This window comes from Narcine bancroftii, chromosome 13 (assembly GCF_036971445.1).
Source record: "Narcine bancroftii isolate sNarBan1 chromosome 13, sNarBan1.hap1, whole genome shotgun sequence".
NCBI lineage: Eukaryota > Metazoa > Chordata > Chondrichthyes > Torpediniformes > Narcinidae > Narcine > Narcine bancroftii.
Window position 1 is genome coordinate 67,490,293 of NC_091481.1, and position 25,840 is coordinate 67,516,132.

At 38.5% G+C, this 25,840-nt stretch overlaps 1 protein-coding gene across 6 annotated transcripts in view; it reads left to right on the top strand.

The window, feature by feature from the left end:
* Window positions 1-19,433, top strand: part of LOC138748560 (transcription intermediary factor 1-beta-like) — a 117,600-nt gene extending 98,167 nt beyond the window's left edge. For 5 of the 6 annotated variants that reach the window (XM_069908968.1, XM_069908970.1, XM_069908972.1 and 2 more), the window contains 4 exons: window positions 13,971-14,094; window positions 15,100-15,177; window positions 15,900-16,034; window positions 18,873-19,433. In XM_069908968.1, coding sequence (XP_069765069.1) covers window positions 13,971-14,094; window positions 15,100-15,177; window positions 15,900-16,034; window positions 18,873-19,103 — 568 coding nt within the window. In that variant the 3' untranslated portion in view covers window positions 19,104-19,433. The other variant, XM_069908973.1, reaches the window with a different exon arrangement.
* The last annotated feature ends 6,407 nt before the right edge of the window (window positions 19,434-25,840 follow it).

Consider the following 25,840-nt stretch of genomic DNA (forward strand, 5'->3'; position numbering starts at 1 on the left):
TCCACAAACTCCTGAGGAAGTAGAAGTGCTGACGTGCTTTCTTCATGATCCCATTAGTGTATTGAGTCCAGGAAAGGTGCTCTGAGGTAGTGACTCCCGATAACTAACGTAAATTTGCTCACCCTCTCTACCTCTGATTACCCCAGTGATCACTGGATCATACACCTCTGGTTTATCCTTCCTGAAGTCAACAATCAGCTCCTTAGTTTTGGTGACATTGAGTGTAAGTTTGTTGTTGGTGCACTATTCATCCAAGTTTTCAATCTCACTCCTGTATGCTGACTCAACACCTTTCTTTATACAACCCACTACAGCGGTATTATCGTCAAATTGGTAGAGGGTGTTATTGTCGTTCCAAGCCACACAGTCATAGGTGTGAAGTGAGTAGAGCAGGGAGTTAAGAACATGCCCTGTGATGCTCCGTTACTGATGGAGATTACCAATCCTCACCTCACTGTTGTCTGGAGGTGAGGAAATCCAGGATCCAGTTACAAAATGGAGTGTTGAGTCCCATGGTCTTGGAATTTGCTGATCAGTTTTGAGGAGATGATGGTGTTAAATGCCAAATGGTAGTCAATAAAGAGCATCCTGATGAATTGCACCATGCATGCATCAGGAAGATTTAGGGAAAATTAAGTCAGTGTGTTGTCAAAGTTGGTGTTTATGCAGCCCACAAACCTCTTCCTGTACTGCTTCATTTCATTCCACTGGTGGTTGTGAAAAAAACCAAGCTGATAGCTTGGCCCATGATTTCATCTTTGTTTTTTTTTAAACTTTATTTAAAGATAACAATCAACTTAGAATGATAACAAATAAAAATAGAGAAATTTTTTTTAACATAATAATATTTTTTTAAAACCCACCCCACCCCTTCAGCCAGCTCCCTTAAGGGGAGCCAAATATAAAAAACAATACAGTAAATATTTAAAAAAATTCAAAGTATGTCTAGATTCATATACTCTAAATAAGGAGACCACATTTGAACAAAAAAGGGATAATTATCGTGCAAATTACATGTAATTTTTTCCATAGTAATACAAGTTCTCAATTCATTAGGCCAACATGAAATATTAACCTCCACATTATCTTTCCAGGTACTAGCTACACACTTCCATGCTGTAGATAGCACCAAATGTACAAAAGCAATTTGAAATTTATCTAACCCTAATCCTTTCAAAGAAACCATATATCCCAACAAAAAAAATCGATGGATCTAATGGGTAATTTAATTTTAAATGATTTTTCCAAAATCAACCTAATTCCTTCCCAATATGGTTGTACTTTAACACAAGAAAAATATGTTAAATCACTTTCCCATTTAAGCCTAGATTTCTCCCAGCCCGGCTTATCCATAGCTTCTTGTAACAATTCTTACATATCCGAAATATAACCTTTCTTAGGTACAGAAGAAATCAAAGACTCAAATTTCATCAACATAAATAAATACATCTCTGTATCATAACTCTTTTATCAAAGCTCTAACTTGATAATACTTTAGTTGCCCATTCAGAGCCAGCTCTTCAGCGCTTGACGTCCTGCTTTGCGGAAACTGCCAAAATGTTTGGCCTGGAAGTCAGCCTGAAGAAAACTGAGGTCCTCCATCAGCCAGCTCCCCACCATGACTACCAGCCCCCCCACATCTCCATCGGGCACACAAAACTCAAAACGGTCAACCAGTTTACCTATCTCGGCTGCACCATTTCATCAGATGCAAGGATCGACAATGAGATAGACAACAGACTCGCCAAGGCAAATAGCGCCTTTGGAAGACTACACAAAAGAGTCTGGAAAAACAACCAACTGAAAAACCTCACAAAGATAAGCGTATACAGAGCCGTTGTCATACCCACACTCCTGTTCGGCTCCGAATCATGGGTCCTCTACCGGCACCACCTACGGCTCCTAGAACGCTTCCACCAGCGTTGTCTCCGCTCCATCCTCAACATCCATTGGAGCGCTTACACCCCTAACGTCGAAGTACTCGAGATGGCAGAGGTCGACAGCATCGAGTCCACGCTGCTGAAGATCCAGCTGCGCTGGATGGGTCACGTCTCCAGAATGGAGGACCATCGCCTTCCCAAGATCGTGTTATATGGCGAGCTCTCCACTGGCCACCGTGACAGAGGTGCACCAAAGAAAAGGTACAAGGACTGCCTAAAGAAATCTCTTGGTGCCTGCCACATTGACCACCGCCAGTGGGCTGATAACGCCTCAAACCGTGCATCTTGGCGCCTCACAGTTTGGCGGGCAGCAACCTCCTTTGAAGAAGACCGCAGAGCCCACCTCACTGACAAAAGGCAAAGGAGGAAAAACCCAACACCCAACCCCAACCAACAAATTTTCCCTTGCAACCGCTGCAATCGTGTCTGCCTGTCCCGCATCGGACTTGTCAGCCACAAACGAGCCTGCAGCTGACGTGGACTTTTTACCCCCTCCATAAATCTTCGTCCGCGAAGCCAAGCCAAAGAACTTGATAATACACAAATAAGGAATTTACTGAGAAATCAAATTTATCCTGCAATTGATTAAAAGAAAGGAATTAACCATCTTCAAAACAATCCTGAATTATCTTTATACCCTTAAAATTCCAGCTCTTCAAATGATTATTAAACTTTGAAAAAGGAATAAGCCAATTGTGATATAACAGAGTTTGAATTGACAGTTTACCTAATTCCTAAGATCCTAAAACCCTATTTCTTTTAACCCATATCTTTAACAAATGTTTTAATACCAGCATATTACATCCTCGCAACAAATTCAAATCCCACTTAGACGTAAACTGATGTATCTCAGCTTCAAATATACAAACTATTTCCACCTTTGCCCAACTCGGAGGTTGATCCATATCCATCGATCTGTTAATAAATTTCAACTGAGCTGCGTCATAATAATTTTGAAAATGAGGTAACTGCAATCCATCTTGGGCATATTTCCATGCAAGTTTAAATAAAGCTACACAAACTAATTTCCCTTTCCACAAAAACTCCCGCACTGCTCTATTCAAATTTTGAAAAAAACCCTTTGAAAGTGAACACGGTATAGACTGAAACAAATATTGAATTCGAGGAAAGATATTCATTTTAATGCAATTTACTCGACCAATTAATGTCAACGGTAAATCTTTCCACTTAATCAAATCCATTTTAATCTTTTTTAATAAAGGAACATAATTTAATTTATATAGGGATTGATAATCTACACTTACCACCTTACCACCACTCCTAAGTATTTAATCTTATCGGACCATTTTAATTTTATAATACTTTTATACTCTGAATAATCCCCATCCCCAACTGGCAATATTTCACTTTTATTCCAATTTACTTTATATCCAGACAATTCACCAAACTTTAACAAACAATCTTGTAAATGTTTCAAAGACTGTTCAGGTTCTGTCAAATATACCAACACATCATCTGCAAATAAATTTATCTTGTATTCGTCATCCGCAATTTTCATTCCTTTAATCTTATCATTCTGTCATATTGTCTGAGCTAACGGTTCAATAGCCAATGCAAATAAGGCTGGTGACAATGGACCACCATGTCGGGTCAATCACATTAATTTAAATGATGGAGAAATTTGGCCATTTGTCACCACCCTAGCAACTGGATTTCTATATAAAGCCTAAGCCCAGCCAATAAAATGAGGGCCAAAATTAAACTTTTCTAATACCTTAAATAAAAAATTCCACTCGACTCTATCAAAGGCTTTTTCCGCATCCAGCACAACCACCATTGGATGGTTGGGTTGCTGTCTAAATGCATTGATCAGAGTTATCATTCTAAGAATATTGTCAGATGCGTTTCTATTTTTAATAAAACCTGTTTGGTCTATATGTATCAACTGAGGTAAATACTTAGCAAGTCTATTTGCCAAAGCTTTTGCTATAATTTTATAGTCAACATTTAATAAAGAAATAGGCCTATATGAGTATACTTGCAATGGATCTCTATCTTTCTTAGGAATCATTGTAATTATAGCACTCGAACAAGATTCAGGTAACAACTGTTCTTTTTTTTTTTTTTAAATTTTTTATTTTTCACACCATAAATCACAATAGCCATGATATACACTTTTTCTTTTCCACACATTTACAGTGACTTTTTCTCCCTCCCCCCTCCCTCCTCCCAAGCCACCCCCCCATCCCTCCCCCCTCTCATCCATTTTAGTTATACAATCTAGGTTGCATTAATTCAGTTAGACAATGTTGTCATTCAACAAAAATACACCAGAAATTCTACTGAGTCCATTTTTTTCTTCTCTTCTCCTTCCATCAACTTAGGTAATGTTTGTTCCCGGTAGGTTTTCGCTATTGTATTTAATGTAAGGCTCCCATACTTGTTCGAATATTTCGATATTATTTCTTAAACTATATGTTATTTTTTCTAATGGAATACATTTATTCATTTCTATATACCATTGTTGTATTTTCAAATTATCTTCCAATTTCCAGGTTGACATAATACATTTTTTTGCTACAGCTAGGGCTATCTTAACAAATCTTTTTTGTGCATCCTCCAAGTCAATTCCAAATTCTTTATTTTTTATGTTACTTAGGAGAAAGATCTCTGGATTCTTTGGTATATTGTTTTCTGTTATTTTATTTAATATCTGATTGAGATCATCCCAAAATTTTTCTACTCTCTCACATGTCCAGATTGCATGAATTGTTGTTCCCCTTTCTTTTTTACATCGAAAACATCTATCAGATACTGTTGGGTCCCATTTATTTAACTTTTGCGGTGTAATGTATAGTCTGTGTAACCAATTATATTGTATCATACGCAGCCTCGTATTTATTGTATTTCTCATCGTTCCAGAGCATAACTTCTCCCATGTTTCCTTTTTTATCTTTATATTTAAATCTTGTTCCCATTTTTGTTTAGTTTTACCATTTGTTTCCTCATTTTCCTTTTCTTGCAGTTTAATATACATATTTTTTATAAATCTTTTGATTAACATTGTATCTGTAATCACATATTCAAGGTTACTTCCCTCTGGTAAACTCAAGTTGCTTCCTAATTTATCTTTCAAGTAGGATCTCAGTTGGTAATATGCCAGCGCTGTATCTCCCGTTATATTGTACTTATCTCTCATTTGTTCAAAGGATAAGAATCTACTTCCTGAAAAACAATTTTCTATTCTTTTAATCCCTTTTTTTTCCCATTTTCTAAAGGCAAGGTTGTCTATTGTAAAAGGGAGTAGCTTATTTTGCGTCAATATTAGTTTTGGTATTTGGTAATTTATTTTATTTCTTTCTACATGTATCTTCTTCCATATATTGAGGAGATGGTGTAATACTGGAGAAGTTCTATGTTGTACCAATTTTTCGTCCCATTTATATAATATGTGTTCAGGTATCTTTTCCCCTATTTTATCTAATTCTAGTCTCGTCCAGTCTGGTTTTTCCCTTGTTTGATAAAAATCTGATAGGTACCTTAATTGTGCGGCTCTATAATAATTTTTGAAGTTTGGCAATTGTAAGCCTCCTTGTTTATACCATTCTGTTAATTTGTCTAGTGCTATCCTCGGTTTCCCCCCTCTCCATAAAAATCTCCTTATTATTTTCTTTAACTCTTTGAAGAATTTTTCTGTCAGTTGTATTGGCAATGCCTGAAATAAGTATAGTATCCTTGGAAAAATGTTCATTTTAATACAGTTTATCCTTCCTATCAGTGTTAGTGGTAGCTCTTTCCAATGCTCTAAATCGTCCTGTAGTTTTTTCATTAGTGGATTGTAATTGAGTTTATATAATTGGCCTAGATTTTTGTTTATTTGCACACCTAGGTATCTTATTGCCTGCGTTTGCCATCTGAATGGGGATTCCTCCTTAAATTTTGAGAAATCCGCGTTATTCATAGGCATTGCTTCACTTTTATTTACGTTTATCTTGTATCCCGACACTTCTCCATATTCCTTCAATTTCTTATATAGTTCTTTTATTGATAGTTCTGGTTCTGTTAAGTACACTATCACATCATCCGCAAACAGACTGATTTTATATTCCCTGTCTTTTATTTTTATTCCTTTTATATTATTATCTCTTCTTATCGATTCTGCTAGTGGTTCTATAGCTAGCGCAAACAATAATGGTGATAGTGGGCATCCCTGCCGCGTTGACCTGCTTAAGTTAAATTGCTTTGATACATGTCCATTTACTGTCACTTTCGCTAACGGTCCCTTATATAATGCTTTAATCCAATTAATATACTTCTCCGGTAAACTGAATTTTTGCAATACTTTGAACAAGTAATTCCATTCTACTCTGTCGAAGGCCTTCTCTGCGTCTAAAGCAACTGCTACTGCCGGTGCTTTATTTCCTTCTACTGCATGAATTAAGTTAATAAATTTACAAATATTGTCTGTTGTGCGTCTTTTTTTGATAAATCCAGTTTGGTCTAAATTTACCATTTTCGGTACCTGTTCTGCTAATCTGTTCGCTAATAGTTTAGCTATTATCTTATAATCTGTGTTTAGCAAAGATATTGGTCTATATGACGCTGGTGAGAGTGGATCTTTCCCTTGTTTTAGTATCACTGTAATTATTGCTGTTTTACATGAATCTGGTAAGTTTTGTGTCTCATCAATCTGGTTGATTACATCCAGGAGGGGCGGTATTATTAGGTCTTTAAATGTTTTGTAGAATTCTATTGGGAGTCCATCCTCTCCTGGTGTCTTATTATTTGGTAAATTTTTTATTATCTCTTGTATTTCTACTGTTCCAAATGGTTCTGTTAATTTATTTTGTTCCTCTATTTGTAGTTTTGGTAGTTCAATTTTAGTCAAAAATTCATCTATTTTCCCTTCTTTCCCTTCGTTTTCGGTTCGGTATAATTGTTCATAGAATTCTCTGAAGTTTTCCTTAATTTCTTTTGGATTATATGTAATTTGTTTGTCTTTTTTCCTTGTTGCCAATACCGTTTTCTTAGTTTGCTCTGTCTTAAGCTGCCATGCTAGGATTTTGTGTGTTTTTTCCCCTAGTTCATAATATTTCTGTTTTGTCTTCATTATATTCTTCTCCACCTTATATGTTTGTAATGTTTCATATTTTATTTTTTTATCTGCCAATTCTCTTCTTTTGGTTGTATCTTCCTTTATTGCTAATTTTTTTTCTATGTTTATTATTTCCCTTTCCAACTGCTCTGTTTCCTGATTATAGTCCTTCTTCATCTTGGTTGCATAACTTATTATTTGCCCTCTAATGAATGCTTTCATTGCGTCCCATAGTATAAACTTATCTTCCACTGATTCCGTATTTACTTCAAAGTACATTTTTAATTGTTTTTCAATAAATTCTCTAAAATCCTGTCTTTTAAGTAGCATGGGGTTTAATCTCCATCTATACATTCTTGGAGGGATGTCTTCTAGCTCTATTGCCAATAACAGGGGTGAGTGGTCCGATAATAGTCTAGCTTTATATTCCGTTTTCCTAACTCTCCCTTGTATGTGGGCTGATAACAGGAATAGGTCTATCCTTGAGTATGTTTTATGTCTAGTCGAGTAGTATGAGTATTCCTTTTCTTTTGGGTTTTGTTTCCTCCATATGTCCACAAGTTTCATTTCTTGCATTGATTTAATTATAAATTTGGTTACTTTGTTCTTCCTGTTAATTTTTTTCCCCGTTTTATCCATATTTGGATCCAAATTCAGATTGAAATCCCCTCCTATTAGTATGTTCCCTTGCGTATTAGCTACCTTCAAAAAGATATCTTGCATAAACTTTTGATCTTCTTCGTTAGGTGAATATATATTAAGTAGATTCCAAAGCTCTGAATATATCTGACATTTTATCATAACATATCTCCCTGCTGGATCTATTATTTCCTCTTCTATTTTAAATGGCACATTTTTGCTAATTAATATAGCCACTCCTCTTGCTTTTGAATTATACGATGCTGCTGTTACATGTCCTACCCAATCTCTCTTTAATTTCTTGTGCTCCAATTCAGTTAAATGTGTTTCTTGGACAAATGCTATATCTATTTTTTCCTTTTTCAGTAAATTTAGTAGTTTCTTCCTTTTAATTTGGTTATGTATTCCATTAATATTTAGAGTCATATAGTTCAGCGTAGCCATTTTATATTTTGTTTATCTTCTCTTTCCGTTTTTCCATCATTACCTTTCCTCCTTTTCCATTTCTGTTTTCTTATTTTCAACTCTTTACCAGACAACATTCCTACAACATCCAACATTTTCCTTATTCTCCTATTTCTATCTTCTTTATCCCCAATCTCCCCTTCCCCTCCTGAGTTGCCCTTTATCCCTTGTCGGACAACCACATCTCCCCTCTCCATTTGGATTTGCGAATCCACTCGCAAGCGTCAACTGATTTTGCAGTGACCGCTCTTTTCCCCCCACCCAGCCCCCCCCAGAAAAGATTTCGTTTTTTATATGTCACAAAGGTCACTCTTTTAGTTCCCTCCTTATTCTCTCTATTCCATTACCTTCCCTTATTAATTCTTGTCTATACTTTCTATGTTTTCCTCTAATTACAGATACTTTCACATATGCCCGTTGTCTCTATTCACTCTTATACCTCTTTACCCGCATACATATCAATCGTGGTCATTTTTACCCTCCTTACCCGTCTTCATCCCTCAGTCTATTTTTGTCTTTACCCACATACATATCAATCGTGATAATTTTTGCTCTCATTACCCGTCTTCATCCCTCAGTCTATTTTTGTAATTGTTCTGCAAATTTTCGTGCTTCTTCTGGATCCGAGAATAGTCTGTTTTGTTGTCCTGGAATAAATATTTTCAATACCGCAGGATGCTTCAGTGTAAATTTATATCCTTTCTTCCATAAAATCGCTTTTGCTGCATTGAACTCTTTTCTCTTCTTTAGGAGTTCAAAGCTTATATCTGGATAAATGAAGATTTTTTGCCCTTTATACTCCAGTGGTTTGTTGCCCTCTCTTACTTTTTCCATTGTCTTCTCCAGCACCTTTTCTCTTGTAGTATATCTTAGGAATTTTACTACAATAGATCTTGGTTTTTGTTGTGGTTGTGGTTTAGGGGCCAATGCTCTATGTGCCCTTTCTATTTCCATTTCTTGCTGTAGTTCTGGACATCCTAGGGCCTTAGGGATCCATTCTTTTATAAACTCCCTCATATTCTTGCCTTCTACATCTTCCTTAAGGCCCACTATCTTTATGTTATTTCTTCTGTTATAATTTTCCATTATATCTATTTTTTGGGCTAGTAATTCTTGTGTCTCTTTAGTTTTTTTATTAGATTCCTCCAATTTCTTTTTTAAGTCTTCTACCTCCATTTCTGCTGCTATTGCCCGTTCTTCCATCTTGTCCATTTTTTTCCCCATTTCTGTTAAGGTCATATCCATTTTATTTATTTTCTTTTCTGTGTTGTTTATTCTTCTTCTTAAATCATTGAATTCCTGTGTTTGCCATTCTTTAAATGACTCCATGTATCCTCTAACAAGAGCAAGTACCTCCTTTACCTTGCCTATCTTTTCTTCTTCTATTTCCCTGTACTCTTCCTCTTCCTCTTCTTCTTCCTCTAGGTTGACCATCTGTTGTTTCTTTGCTGCCCTTTCCTCCTCTTCTTTCTTGTTTCCATTGTCTTCTGTGGTGTCTTCTTGCTGCAGGTGTTCTGCAGCTGTCGTTGCCGGCTGTGGAGATCGACTCCCCAGCTGGTCCCCCCTCCCGTCGGTGTGTTTTTTTGTATGCGCATCGCGCATGCGCGACTCCTCGCGCATGCGCGGTTGCGCACTTTTACTCGGCTCTGTGAGCCATTGTTGTAGTTCTCTTTCTACCGACCTGAGGTAGTGGGGTCTTCTCTCCGCAGCGGGCCTCTTCGGACAGGTAAGGCCTTCACCTTTTTCCTCCGTTGTCTTCTCTTCCTCTCTTCTTTCCGTTGATTTTGATTTTTCTCCTTTTGTCTCCATCTTCTTTCCACCTTTATATTCACTTTTCTTTAACTTGTATTTCTGTGCCTTTGTATTTTCTCTCGTTTTTCCCGACTTTTCTGGAGAGGGCTGGAGTTCACCGTCCGGCCACTACTCCATCACGTGACTCCTCTCTGGTAACAACTGTTCTTCAGTTACTTGCTGTAAAACATCTCCAAATACAGAAGATGGGTCGTCATAAAATACTTTATAAAATTCAATTGAAAGACCATCATCTCCTGGTGACTTTCCGTTTGGCATCTCCTGTATAGCTTCTTTAACCTCAAAATCTGTTAAATGGAACTTCAAATTCTCTAATCTGCTCCTTCCCTAAAACAGGTAAATTTAATTTAGATAAATAAGATTCGATAAAACCGACATCCTGCTTTCCTTCAGAAGAATATAACTTTTGGTAAAATAAATAAAATTGGTCATTAATTTCCTGAGGTTTATAGGTAACTATTGAGTTCTTTTTCACAGCATTAATAGTTCGTGATGCCTGTTCTGTTTTTAATTGCCATGCTAATACTTTATGAGCTCTCTCACCTAATTCATAATAACGTTGCTTAGATCGATTAAGTAAACGCTCATATGGATAGGTTTGTAATGTATTATAACGCAACTTCAACTTCATTAAAGCAGCTTTTTTTTATCCTCTGTAACATCTTTCTGAAATTCCTTTTCCAAGTCAGTAATTTGTTTCTCTGACATTGAACTTTCCACAACATATTGCTTTTTAACTTTCGTAGTATAACTGATAATTTGCCCTCGTAAATTCTCAGCCAAAAATAATGCAATTTGTTCCTTAACAAAAGTAATAAATTCCGGTTTCTTCAATAGCATTGTATTAAATCTCCATATATATGATGACTGTACCACCTCTGAACTCATACAAGAGAAAAATAACATTGAATGGTCCGATATAACCCGGCTTTTATATTCAGCCTGTACTACTCTACCCAACAAATGTGGCAAGATCCAAAAAAAATCTATTCTAGAAAATGAATCATGTTGAGACGAATAAAAAGAAAAATCTTTCTCGGTAGGATTCACTCTCTTCCAAACATCAACCAAATTCAAATCTTTCACCAAAGCCCTTATTTGTATTACTGCCTTGATTTCCTTATACTTTTCGCAGATCTATCCAATAAAGGATCCAAAACACAATTAAAATCTCCCCCTACCAAAATATTATTATTGGCCTGATTTAACAACAGAAAAGTCTCTGACATAAACATAAATCTGCATTAGGTGCATAAATATTTAACAAAGTCCATGATTCGGCAAAGATTTTACAATTAACCATCAAAACCCAGCATTTCCTTCAAACGATTCCAACTCAAATGGTAATTTCTTATGAACTAATGTCACTACTCCCTTCTCACAATATTCTAATCCCCCCCCCTCCCCCCAATTAAAAAAAAAACAAACAACTCAAAAGTAGTAGCCCCCTAAAAATCTGAGTGTGGTAAAGTCCACAAGTGGCAGGTGACTAAAGGTCTCAGTGTCACCCACCCACCCCCCCAGTCAAACTTCACAAAGTACTTAAACAGAAACATTCAACCCTCAAGTGGCGGGTGAAATGGTGGAAGGACCAGAATATTCAATTTTCGAAGAGTAGCTATGAAGTATTGAACTGCACGTTTCACAAACATTTCCACAACTGATTCCACTGCATTCAATTCACCCATCGTTATTGAATGAAGATCTACTGGGACCAATGCCTGAAGAGGGCGCACAAAATCAGTGAACCGGTGCGAACTCGAAAGGCCAACATGGCCTGTTTCCGTTCCGTCAGTGGTGATATGGTGATATAACCCAGTGATTCCGGTCCCAATGATTGTTCAGGATCTTCAATATTGAGAAGACTTTGCGTCAATTCAATTTTTTTTTCCATTCTTTCCATATTTTCCATTCTTTCCATTACCATTGACCCTTCTCTTAGGTGATGATAGAGGCAATCGCCCATTTCCTCGTAGGTCTGGCAATGAATTGGCAAAAATTAATGCATCGTGGTCATTTTCAAAAAACTCACCACAATACTTCTTTAGCCAAAATAAAATCTTGTTGTCTTTTAATAATTTCTTGACTCAGGTCTGCATAAAAAAAAACCCTGTTATTTTAAATCATCATCGGAGCCTGATTTTGCCGTGCTTTCTGCACCACCAGTTGGAGTATCATTTCGCTATCCTGATATTTCAAACAGCGAATCAAAACTGCTCGTGGTAATTGGCCTGGAAATGGTTTCTTCCATCACGCTCTATGCACTCAGTCTAATTCCAGACCACCCGGAAAGAATTCCTTGCCCAACACTTCTGGGATCCACTTCTTAAAAAACTTCACCGGATCTGAACCTTCCATATCTTCCGGAAGACCTACTATCAACATTATTTCTACGACTTTTGTTTTCTAATGAATCAATCTTCTTGAATAATTCCTTCTGAATCCCCCAATCTACAAAAGAATCTTCCACTTTTTCCATTTTTTCTCTATTACATTCCACTTTATTCTTACATTCAAGAAAAGCTTCCTCAATCTTTCTAAAGTTATCTTGTACAGAATCCACTGATCGTATACATCTAGTAGCATAACTCTTGACTACATTAATATCTTGCTTCACAAAAGTTATTTCTTCACACATAGTGTTCATTTTAGTTTTCATTTTTGAAAATCCTTATAAGTCACCTGATTAGTCATCTGCATTGACATATTTGACATATGTTCCATTTTCTGCGCAATACCTTCCAGAATTGTAAACACAGAATCCATCCCAGGATCCATCACCTCCCTTTGGGGCCTACCTTCTTTAGTCTCAGTCCCCAGTTCTTCAAATTCTAATAAAGTTGAGCTCTTCTTCCTCCAAAGCGATGGGTCCTCTTCCGATGCGGCTGTGGGTCTGGACTCCCGATGACAGCATGTCGACTTCGTCAGCCCGCTGCCGCTTTCTCCAAAAGTTTGTGGACCCACGATGCACCGTGCATGCCCAGTAGGGCCACCGACTGCGCAGGTCCGTCTTCCGACGCTATACTGCGCGTCCCCGGACCACCAGCAATCTCGCGGGTCTGTCCTTACTCGGCTGGCCCACCCGCGCGTCTGAACTCACAGAGCGAGAGTCGGACCCAGCCAAACTCTTCGCTGAGCCGGCGCCATCATGCGATTGTGCAAGCGGCACCGACGTAATACGTAGCCGGGCAGGAATCCTCTGAGGTTTGGGGACTTCAGTCAATGACTCTGTGGCTTCAACTTGATAGGTAGGCCTCAATTCTTCAACACTTTTGTAGGGTAATTTCTTCTGTAACTGAGTTTTTGATTTTTTACACATTTGCAGCCATTTCGATCCTCCACTATTCTGAAGTCTATAGTATTTTTAATCACTTTTACAACTTTTAAAATCGGGCATTTAATCGTCTAACTGGGGAAGGGTTGAACCACATGTCTACCCTCTACGCCATCTTGCCACGCCCCCCGATTTTATCTTTGTAAATGTGTTGGCTCTGCCCCAATACTTCTGAATGCTTTATGTAACATGGAAACCAGAACATGTAGGGTAATCCATGTATTCCAAAAACATGAACCTCCAGATTCAAGGACAGTATCTTTCCTGATATTATCAGACATCTCACAGTAGCGGAAGACTTTTACAACTACTTTTCTCTACGTCCTTTATTGTTCTCTGTGACCTGCTCTGTTTAACTTCCCTACGCTGTCTTCATATTTGTTTGTTTACTGCATTTGAAAGCTTAAAGCAACCTTAAAATCAGGGGGGTTGTGGTGCGGAGGGTCGTCGTGTACAAAGGTTTTTGCTCAAAATCAACATTCTGGATTTCAGCGGACGTCCTATACAGAGTCATCCTATCCAACGACACATACAGTATTAGTTATTGCTGCACGACATGCTGTATCAACTGAATTTCACGCAGACTCGAGCTTTTTATTGTGTTATGGTACACATGAACGTAAAGCAAATCTATGTTAACCAGAATCTTGTTGCCCTGATCATTAACTGCCATAAGGAATTTGAGAAATCATTCTTGGTGACTGGTTTATTTCTTTCTCTGCAGTGTGGAATGGACATGTTCCTTGTGTGTGGATTTGACTGCACCTGAACCTCAAAGTGAAAGCTCATCAACATTATCAAATGACAGAACTGCCACGGAGGAAGGTCTTGGTGCTGTGGATCAGAGGGTTGGTACACTCAGAAATGGGACCTCGGTATGATTGTTCGCCTGGACTAGGGTATGCTGGAGGGGGCTAATTCTAGCCAAATCGTACCACAAGAAATTCTAAGTGGTCCTTGGCAAAGAGTATGGAAAATCCACTTTATTCTATACATTTGATGATAATCTTGAGCCACCCCATATAAAGCCCTGGCAGAATTAGGCATGATTTGCCTGTGGAGCTTGCTGCTATTGAACTGCTGCTTGGCCCCTTGCTGTGCTGACATGTGCAAACCAATAACAGCCACACATTTTTAGCAAGGAGGAAGCTCAGAATACTGTTTGATGCAGAAACTGGGTTCACAAGCTGGTCTTTTAAAAAAAAATTACCCTGTCTTTGGACAGCACAATAAGACTGCACATTTGCCTGAAGTCAGTCACAACACCTCATCTTTGGTCTGGATACGCTCTTATCAGATGGCGTTAACATTGACCTCCGGTTTCCATTAAACCCCCCCCCCCCTTCTTCCCCGTCTTCTTTCCTCTAGTTCTCTCTCCCTCTCCTTCCCCCCCAGCTTTCTCTCTGTCTCCTTTCACAGAGCCAAAATCAATGATCACCTTTCCTTTTATTGGATCCAATTAACACCTTTTGGTTGGACTCCTTCCCCTCCCATTCCATCCTCTTAATCTCTAGTCTTTAATTAAGATGTCTGTCACTTTTTGCTTTTACCTTGAAGAAGGGCTTAGTCCCGAAATGTCGGTAATATGTCTTTACCTCCTGTGCACACTGCAAGACCGGCTGAGTTCCTCTTGCATTTCTGTGTGTTTTTATTTCAGTCATCAGACCATCAACCATCAGTGTTCACTGGCCAGCGGCAACACGCAGTGCGGCCTGCATTGCAATTATCTAAAGGATTTCACTCTTTAAAGTGAGGGGTTTGGTTGAGGGACTAACCTAGTCATATCGTGTTTTGGTTACTATTGAGAAACATCGTATAGTGTTAATTTGTCTTATTGTGATGTATTTTTACAGAAATGTGAACGTTTGCTGTTGATGCTTCTGTCCCACAAGATGAGCCAGGCCCTACGTTACCCAAGTGGGTCCTCCCAGGTGAGGTTTTGAAGATTACCTCTTCGAGGGTTCAGTTTTAAAATACCGTATATATTCGTGTAATAGTCAACCGAAAATCACGTATTTTCATATGAGACTGTAAAAGTAGACCCTCCACCATTTTTGGCCCCGCCCGCCTATCTGAATTCCCAACTCATCCTCACTCCGGCTGACCCCATCTGGAGCTCCCGACAGCCTGAGCGGATTCACCACCTGGGCCCGGCCATCTGAGCTCTCAGCACCTTGAACGACGCCGTTTGATCTATGTAAAAGTCAACACCCCCCTCCCCACCCCAAATTTGACCTGAAAAATTGGTCCAAAAAAAGTTGACGATTTCACAAGCATATAGTGTATGCCTTTTATACAGCATCTAATCTTTGAATAACATTCTGAATGTCTCCTGAGTTGTGAGCACATATTCCCTGGCTTAGTATTAACTAACAAACTGTCAGAAGTGCTTATGTTAAACTCCTGCATTGACTGTTGTCGAAAAAAAAATCCCATGCCACTGCTTGGAAAAGATCAAGTAAATTTTCCCAGTAGTCTGTGGGACATTTATCTCATTCCTTTGTTGTTTGTTGGACCTTGGCTGCAGGCTCTATTAATCTTTGTGGAGATTTCTGAGATTTTGAAGTTGTGGAAGTCTTGCATGAAAGGCTTTGCAAGGCTCCATCTCCTGCTCAAGATGAAATACTAATTTTGCTCGTCATCTTTTTAACAGGTGCAAAGTCAGCAATTGGATTTGTCTTCCATGAGAGCAAAACTTGAGAAGACGAGCACAACCCATTACTCCTCGCCTGATGAGTTTGTGTTTGAGGCTCGATTGATGTTTAAGGCATTTGGAAAACTGCGTCAGGTAAGCAAAAGCGCGAGGTCATTGTTTCCTGTTGCTTTGTTTACCTGTGCTCCTCTGCTTTTCCCAATAGTCTCTCCTCGTAATCATTCAACAGTAACAGAAAATTGCCTTCTCTGGGAATGCCATGGATTTTCTCTGCAATAAAGCCCTCGTCCAATTTGACGTACCATTCTCCAATTATTAACATCTCGAAGCAATCCAAGTTGAAGAGACTCGGTAATGGTGTTTGAGATTCATAGAGGTGAAGAGGACGTGTCAACCAAGTCGTCAACCTGAGCTAGTCCCATTTGACCCATTTCCCGCTAAGCTTATGGTTCTCAATTTTTTTTATCACTCACATACCACCTGAAGTAATCCTTTACTAATCACAGAGCACCTATGGCAGATCTATGCACCTCTCTGAGCCTTTCAGTCTCCCATCCAGATCTTGTAACTCAAGCCCTCCATTTCTAGCAACATAAATGTGAATCTTTTCAGAACCTATCCAACTTAGACATCCTTTCTTCAGATTAGTAAACAGAACCATGTGCGTATAGATAGTCAACCCCGCCCCCTCCTGGGAATTGATAGTATAGGGTATTTTCTGGTTGCTTGGGAATTGCTCTTACAATGCCTAACTAAATATTCCTGTATTAAGAATAAACAATTCAAAAGTCAAAAACAAACTTCTCTTGCATGAATGTTAGGGAACAAGACAAAACAGGTGACAAAAGTATGTGTGTCGGAGAACATTTTGGGTCCAGTGATCATAATGCCATTGGTTTCATTAATTATGGAGATGGATGGGTCTGGGAGCCTTGGGTTGAGATTCTAAATTAGAGAAAGGCCCATTTTGAGGAAAATGAGAAAGGATCTGGAATGCGTGGATTCCAGTTGTTTCTGGGCAAGGATGTGGAGGACCTTCAAGGTGAAATTTTGAGAGTATAGATTTTGTATGTTCCTGTCAGAATTAAAGGCAAAGTTAGCAGGCATAGGGGAAATTCTTTGGTTTTCGAGGGATATTGGGGATCTGATTGGGTAAAAAGGAGAGAGGTGTGTAGCAGGTATTAGGCAACGTGGAACAAATAAGGTACTTGAGGTGTATGAAAGATGCAACAACAAAAAAAAAGAAAAAATCAGGAAGGCTGAACGAAGATGAGGTTGCTTTAGCAGACAATGTGTAGGAAAATCCTTAATGCTTTTACAGGTTTATTAAGAGCAAAAGGACAGAAATGGATAACATTAGAAGGATAAACCAAGAAAAGACATACACGGTAAATGTTAGAAGAGGGATCTGTTAATATAGATGCATAATTCCTTGAAAGTGGCGTCACGTGGATAGGGTGGTGAAGAGACCTTTTGGCACATGGGCTTTCATAAATCAAAGTATCAAGTTACAGGAGTTGGGATGTTATGGTAAAATTGTAAAGACATTGGTGAGGCCAAATTTGGAGAATTGTGTGCAGTTTTGGTCACCTAACTACAGGAAAGATGTCAATAAGATAGAAAGAGTGCAGAGAAGATTTACTCGGATGTTGCCTGGACTTCAGGAACTGAGTTACGAGGAAAGGTTAAACAGGCTAGGATGTTATTCCCTGGAACAAAGAAGAATGAGGGGAGATTTGATAGAGGTATTTAAAATTATGAGGAACTGAGTAAATGCACCAATTCACAACCTTCATTTTAATCACGCTGTCTGTTGTGGTAGGAATCTCTCACACCATCTTTACTTCAGAACAATCTTACACTTGCAAACAAGTGGGAATAATTTGAGGCGTAGTGCAGACATTATCCAATTACACAAAGCTACTGGCTTAAGAGAACTGATTGTCAGACATGTGGTTTGAAGGCTTCACCCCCACCAGGATCTATATGTGAGAAAGGAAGATGTGGCACTGCCGGGATTGAGTGCTGTATGATAACACTAACCACGTCCACTTTTGCGTTCTCACTAACAGACTTTGATGTGTCTGTTGAATTTTCAAATGTAGACATACAGCACAGTAACAGGCCCACAAGCCCATGCCACCCAATTGACCTATAACCCCCCCCCACGTTTTGAAGGGTGGGAGGAAACCGGAGCCCCGTGGAAAACCCACACAGACATGGGGAGAATATACAAACTCCTTACAGACAGCGCGGAATTCGAACCCCAGTCGCTGGTGCTGTAACGGGTTTGCTTTTCCTGCTACACTAACCGTGCTGAGGAGATGGATTCTGGATTTACTTACTCATGCGACTACTTTCTGTTACTACTTGTTTTTTTCAGTGGTACACAAGTCTCTAAAACTTATCCTTGAGGTCTGAGAGTTTATATTTCCCAGACCTATTCCTTTTTGTCACATTGTTTACTTACAAACATTCCGTCGGACTCGAGTCAAGTTTATTGTCATCTGACTGCACAAATTCTGTAAAACCTGACGAAACCGCGTTCTCCGGTCCTCGGAGTAAAACGTGCAGACGCACAGCCAGACATAACATGCCTACAGACAAGCCATACACATTCAAGATAAGTATTCATATATTCAAATAAATATTGTGTCATGAATATGAGAAGTAGGGAACACTTGGTTTCACTGTCTTTATTTACATAAAGACATTGGAATCACCCCTCTCCATTTCCTTTGGTGCAAGTGCCTTCAAACAACTGGAATTCCTCCCCTAATCTCTTCTCTCGAACCTCTTAAAATACATGTGCGTGATCACCTCTTGAATGTCGTTTGGTGTCATTTTGTCGGATGGGATATTTTGGGATGTCCTACAAGTGTTCTAGGGATGCAATAGACCCCCTAGTTCATTATAGATTTCATTTACTCAACATTTTTACAGAACTTCATTTCCCCCTGCTTTCTTTTGAAGGAGAGAAAGGAGGTGGTCGAGTCAGTTCTTGCTCTTGAGTCGTTCTTTGAAGAGAAGTTGGTAGACGTATTCAGTGGCCAAAACTTCGACAGCGTCCCGTCAGAGCAACAGGTGCTGGAGACAGGCAACAAACACTGTGATCAAACTCACTGGAAGGGTGCCGCCTGTCCCGCAGATGATGCTGACAGCAGCCTCGTGCAGGCGAAGAGGCGCCGGCTTGACAGCGACTGAGGGCTCTGAATGGGAGCCTTGAATGGATGGTTAACAACAGACTTGAGAGCTGGCCCTCAGGGCGGTCCCGTTGACATGAGGAGAGCTCGGAGCAGCAGCTGCCTTTGACTGCTGTGCGGTGCTGGAAAGACTGATCATATGCACAAACCTGGGCCGAGGAAAGTCCACGTGAAGAACTTTCCAGTTTTGAAAACCTTTGGTACTGAATTCAAATCCAGCCGGAGAACTAACAGAAATATTTCATTTTGGTTTGGGTTTATCTGCAGAGGCTGGTGCCAGAGTTTTTTTAATGTGTAAACTGTATGTATTAAAGAATTCAATAATGTGTAATATACATTGTCTGTATTTCATGTTGAAATTCATACTGGGTCATAGTAAAACAAAAGAGCAAATAAACTCATTTTCTGAGGAGTAAATCCCACATCATTCAGTAATAAAACTTAAGTCCACCAGTATTGGAATTGCTGCACTCTTTCTTGTTCCTGAAGTTTGGTTGTGCATTTTTGGCCATTGTGGCTTAGATGGGCTGAAAGGCCTCTTTCCGTACTGTTGATTTCACTGATTTTAACTGCTTTGGGTGCCATCGATTGTGATTCCAGGTTGGGCTGCCTGCCCAACCTGGTGTGGAGCTGAAACTGGCTGCCACCACCTCTCCTCCCCAACCCACAAGGAGTTCGAAGCATTGAGACTTGGCACGAGAGTGTCAAATAGCCCTGGGAGCACATCAGACCACTGATTCCCCTCCTCCTATCAGAGTTCCTTTTGGCATCTTTAATACTAAGAATAGTTGCTTTCGATCCCAAACAAATTTTACATTTAAATTTGGACATAGAAAACCACAGCCCCAGAAATAATGTGAAAGTTGCTGGGTCGGTTGAAGTTTTTGAAGGCTCTAATCCAGTACAATTTTTTTCAACAATGGATTCCAGAAGTTCTGGGTTCTGAGAATTTTCCGAATGGAATTGAATTGGATAGAGCACATTGGGCCAATAGAAAGAAACTATTAACCAGGACAAGCCCCATGCTCTGTTTTGATTAGATGCTTCTGTTATCAGGATAAAGAAACCATATTGCAAGTGGCTGTTCAAAATGCCCGAAAGCACCAGGGCCCATTAACAGTGGCTAACAGGAAAGTGTTTTTCTGTGCAGATTTAAGTATGATGGGAGTGAAAAGAAGAGAGGAATTTAATCCTGCAAAATCAGTTTTGTGGGGGGAAAAAATGGATACAAGTTCTCTTTTCAACATCCAGCGAGATTTGGTGTTTTGGAGGGGATATCAGGGAGAGTGTTTTTGCAAATGAGATAGAAGCTCTAGAGTTTGCCAATTTTCTTCCAAGTAGTAAACGATCAACAAATGGATGTACAGAACCTAGACATTCAACGCATTTCATCAGTTCAACACATTTTATCAGATCAATCTGAGATGATACAAGGTGCTGGGAAAGTAATGAAGTAACAAGAGGTTAAAGAGCTTGATGATCAAGTGAATAGAGAAGAGCCTGCTTTATGCCTGAAAATTAACAATTTCTTACTAAATTCATGTAGAGATTGTTCTTTCTTGGGATGGGGTGGAGGAAGAGGTCTTTCCTTCTCCTCCAACCATCTCATACAATTGGGGGTGGGGGAGTACTGGTATTTTTCACAGTATTTATTTTGGGGGGTGTTTTTCAGTTTTTAATTATTTTTTTCTAATGGAGATGTTGTGCGATTGATGGTTTGTGGTGGTGGGGGTCCGAGGGGAGGGGCAAGGGAGCTCTGAATTTTTTGGAAGTAGAAAAATGGCTGATAGTAGGGCATTAAATTTCATGTTTTAATATAAATGGCCTTAATAAAATTAAGAGGAAAAGGGTGTTGGCTCATATATATTTTTTTTTAATGAAAGCTGACATTGCTTTTTGCAAGAGACTTGTTTATAGCAGAGATGGAACATCAGAAATTAAAAATAGACTGGGTAGGCCAAGTGGTTTAACTCTAAAGCAAGAGGAGTTGTGAGATTAATTAAGAAGTCTTTACCTGCTAAAATTCAAAAGGTGGTTACAGATCCTGCAGGGAGATTTGTTTTAATTCATTGTCAAATTTATTCTGAAATGTGGACACTTATGAGTATTTATGCACCAAATGTGGGCATGAAGGTTTTATTCATGATACTTTTGTGCATTTAGCTGAAGGTCATGAGAAAATTTTGATGGGGGGGGTTTAAATATTGTCTTGATCCGATGTTGGATAAGTCGGTAAGATCAGTAGTAAAAGTGGCAAAAATTATTTTAAGTTGAATGAAAAATAGAGGGAGTCACGTGATGGAGTAGTGGCCGGTAGGGGAACTCCAGCCCTCTCCTGAAAAGTTAAAAAAAGATAGAGAAAAAGCAAAGGCACAAACTTAAAAACCAAAACAAAGTGAAAGTAAAAGTGTGAAGAAAATGGCAGCAAAGAAAGAAAAACCAAAAACAACGGGAAGAAAAGAAGAAGGAAAGACGTCGGAAGAAGAAGGTGAAGGCCTTACCTGTCCGAAGAGGCCCGCCGCGGAGAGAGAGGCCCGCTCCCACAGGTCAGTGGAGGTCCCGGGCTCGGGACTACAAAAATGGCTCACAGAGCCGAGTAAAAGTGCGCAACCGCGCATGCGCGACTCCTCGCGCATGTGCGATGCGCATGAAAAAACACACTGACGGGAGGGGGGAACAGCTGCGGAGTCGATCTCCACAGCTGAGAGAGGCACCTGCAACACAGCAGCAGGTGCAGAACACAGACAATAACGACAACAAGAAGAGGGTAAAAAGAAAACAAGGAAACAACAGATGGTCAACCCAGAGGAAGAAGAAGAAGAACAGAAAGAAGTGGAAGAAGAAGAGAAAAGCAAGACAATGGATGTATCTTTTTTAAAGAATATATGGAATCAGTGAAAGAATGGCAATTACAAGAATTTGATGAGATAAGAAGAATTAAGAATGCAGAAGAAAGAATGAATAAAATGGAAGTGGCCGTATCAGAATTGGCAAAAATATGGAAAAACGAGAAACATTTGTAGATATGGAAGTAGAAGACTTAAAAAAGAAATTAGAAGAATCTAATAAAAAAGCAAAAGAGGCACAGGAGCTGTTAGCTCAGAAGATAGATATAATAGAAGAAATAATATAAAGATAGTGGGCCTTAAGGAAGATGAAGAAGGCAAGAATATGAGAGAATTTATAAAAGATTGGATCCCCAGGGTCCTGGGAAGACCAGAATTACAGGAAGAAATGGAAATAGAGAGGGCACATAGAACTTTAGCCCCGAAACCACAACCGCAGCAAAAACCCAGATCCATTTTAGTAAAATTCTTAAGATATACAACAAGAGAAAATATATTGGAGAAAGCAATGAAGAAAGTAAGAGAGGACAAAAATCCACTGGAATATAAAGGTCAAAAAAAATGTTTCTATCCAGACATAAGTTTTGAACTCCTGAAGAAGAGGAAGGAGTTCAATACAGCGAAAATGATCTTATGGAAAAAAGGATATAAATTTATGTTAAGCTACTTAAAATAATTATTCCAGGGCAACAAAACAGACTATTCTCGGATCCAGAGGAAGCAAGGAAATTTGCAGAACAACTACAAAACAAGCAGAGAGATGAAGACATGTAATAAGAGTAAAAATGACCACGATCTATATGTATGTGGGTAAAGAGGTATATGTGTGTATATGTATAATGTGCATACATGAATGTATCGTATTTAGAGGAAAATATAGAGTATAGACAAGAATTAATAAGGGAGGGAAATGGAATAGAGGGAATAAGGAGGGAATTAAAAGAGTGACCTTTGTTACATATGAAAATTGAAATCTTTTCTGGGTGGGGAGGAGTTACAGTCACTGCAAAATCAGCTGACGTTTGCGAGTGAATTCGCAAATCCAAATGGAGAGGGGAGATGTGGTTGTCCGACAAGGGATAAAGGACAACTCAGGAGGGGGAGGGGAGATTGGGGTTAAAAAAGTTTTAAATAGGAGAATAGGGAAAATGTTTGATGTTTTAGAAATGTTGTCTTATAAAGTGTTCAAAACAAGAAAGCAGAAATGGATAAGAAGGAAAGGTAATGATGGAGAAACGGAAAGGGAAGATAAACAAAATATAAAATGGCTACGCTGAACTATATGACTTTAAATATTAACAGAATACATAACCAAATTAAAAGGAAGAAACTGCTAAATTTACTGAAAAAAGAAAAAAATTGATATTGCATTTGTGCAAGAAACACATTTAACTGAATTGGAGCACAAGAAATTAAAGAGAGATTGGGTAGGAGACGTAACAGCAGCGTCGTATAATTCAAAAGCAAGAGGGGTAGCTATATTAATTAGTAAAAATGTGCCAATTAAAATAGAAGAGGAAATAATAGATCCAGCAGGGAGATATGTAATGATAAAATGTCAGATATATTCGGAATTTTGGAATCTACTCAATGTATATTCACCTAACGAAGAAGATCAAAAGTTTATGCAAGATATTTTTTTTGAAGATAGCAGATACGCAAGGGAACATATTAATAGGAGGGGATTTCAACCTGAATTTGGATTCAAATATGGACAAAACTGGGAAAAAAATTAACAGAAAGAACAAAGTAACCAAATTTATAATTAAATCAATGGAAGAAATGCAACTTTTGGATATATGGAGGAAACAACACCCAAATGAAAAGGAATATTCATATTACTCGGCTAGACATAAAACATACTCAAGAATAGACCTATTTTTGTTATCAGCTCGTATGCAAGATAGAGTAAGAAAAACAGAATATAAAGCTAGAATATTATCGGACCATTCACCCTTAATATTGACAATAAAGTTAGAGGACATCCCTCCAAGAATGTATAGATGGAGATTAAACTCAATGTTACTCAAAAGGCAGGATTTTAGAGAATTCATTGAAAGACAAATTAAAATGTATTTTGAAATAAACACGGAATCAGTGAAAGATAAGTTTATACTATGGGATGCAATGAAAGCGTTCATCAGAGGGCAAATAATAAGTTATGTAACCAAGATGAAGAAGGACTATAATCAGGAAACAGAGCAGTTGGAAAGGGAAATTGTAAATATAGAAAAAGAATTAGCAATGAAGGAAGATACAACTAAAAGAAGAGAATTGGCAGATAAAAAAATAAAATATGAAACACTACAAACATATAAGGTGGAGAAGAACATAAAATGAAGACAAAACAGAAATATTATGAACTAGGAGAAAAAACGCACAAAATTCTAGCATGGCAGCTTAAGACAGAACAAGCTAAGAGAATGGTATTGGCATCAAGGAAAAAAGACAAACAAATCACATATAATCCAAAGGAGATTAAGGAAAACTTTAGAGAATTCTATGACCAATTATACCAAACTGAAAACGAAGGGAAAATAGATGAATTTCTAACTAAAATTGAACTACCAAAACTACAAATAGAGGAACAAAATAAATTAACAGAACCATTTGGAATAGTAGAAATATAAGAGATAATTTAAAAATTACCAAATAATAAGACACCAGGAGAGGATGGATTCCCAATAGAATTCTATAAAACATTTAAAGATTTATTAATTCCTCCCCTCCTGGAAGTAATCAACCAGATTGATAAAACACAAAACTTACCAGATTCATGTAAAACAGCAATGATTACAGTAATACTAAAGCAAGGGAAAGATCCACTCGCACCAGCGTCATATAGACCAATATCTTTACTTAACACAGATTATAAGATAATAGCTAAACTATTAGCAAACAGATTAGCAGAGTATGTACCGAAAATGGTAAATCTAGACCAAACTGGATTTATTAAAAAAAGATGCACAACAGACAATATTTGTAAATTTATTAACTTAATTCATGCAGTAGAAGGGAATAAAGCTCCAACAGTAGCAGTTGCTTTAAACGCAGAGAAGGCCTTTGACAGAGTAGAATGGAATTATTTATTCAAAGTATTGCAAAAATTCAGTTTACCAGAGAAGTATATTAATTGGATTCTTTCTTTGGCTTGGCTTCGCGGACGAAGATTTATGGAGGGGGTAAATGTCCACGTCAGCTGCAGGCTCGTTTGTGGCTGACAAGTCTGATGTGGGACAGGCAGACACGGTTGCAGCGGTTGCAGGGGAAAATTGGTTGGTTGGGGTTGGGTGTTGGGTTTTTCCTCCTTTGCTTTTTGTCAGTGAGGTGGGCTCGAGGACGTGGAGGGGGAGGACGTGGACCTGTCCTCGGGCCTGCGCAATGGAGCTTTTAAGTGGAGTGCAGTGCGCGCAGTACTGGCCCCACCCTTTACACCCATGGTTCGTGTGCCATGGCCAAGCAGGTCAACACGGCAGGGATGCCCACTATCACCTTTATTGTTCGCGTTAGCTATAGAACCACTAGCAGAATTGATAAGAACAGAAAATAATATAAAAGGGATAAAAATAAAAGACAAGGAATATAAAATCAGTTTATTTGCGTATGATGTTATAGTATACTTAACAGAACCAGAACTATCAATAAAAGAATTATATAAGAAATTGAAGGAATATGGAGAAGTGTCGGGTTACAAGATTAACGTAAATAAAAGTGAAGCAATGGCTATGAATAATGCGGATTTCTCAAAATTTAAGAAGGAATCACCATTCAGATGGCAAATGCAAGCAATAAGATACCTAGGTATACAAATAAATAAAAACCTCGGCCAACTATATAAACTCAATTATTATCCACTAATGAAAAAATTACAGGACGATTTAGAGCATTGGAA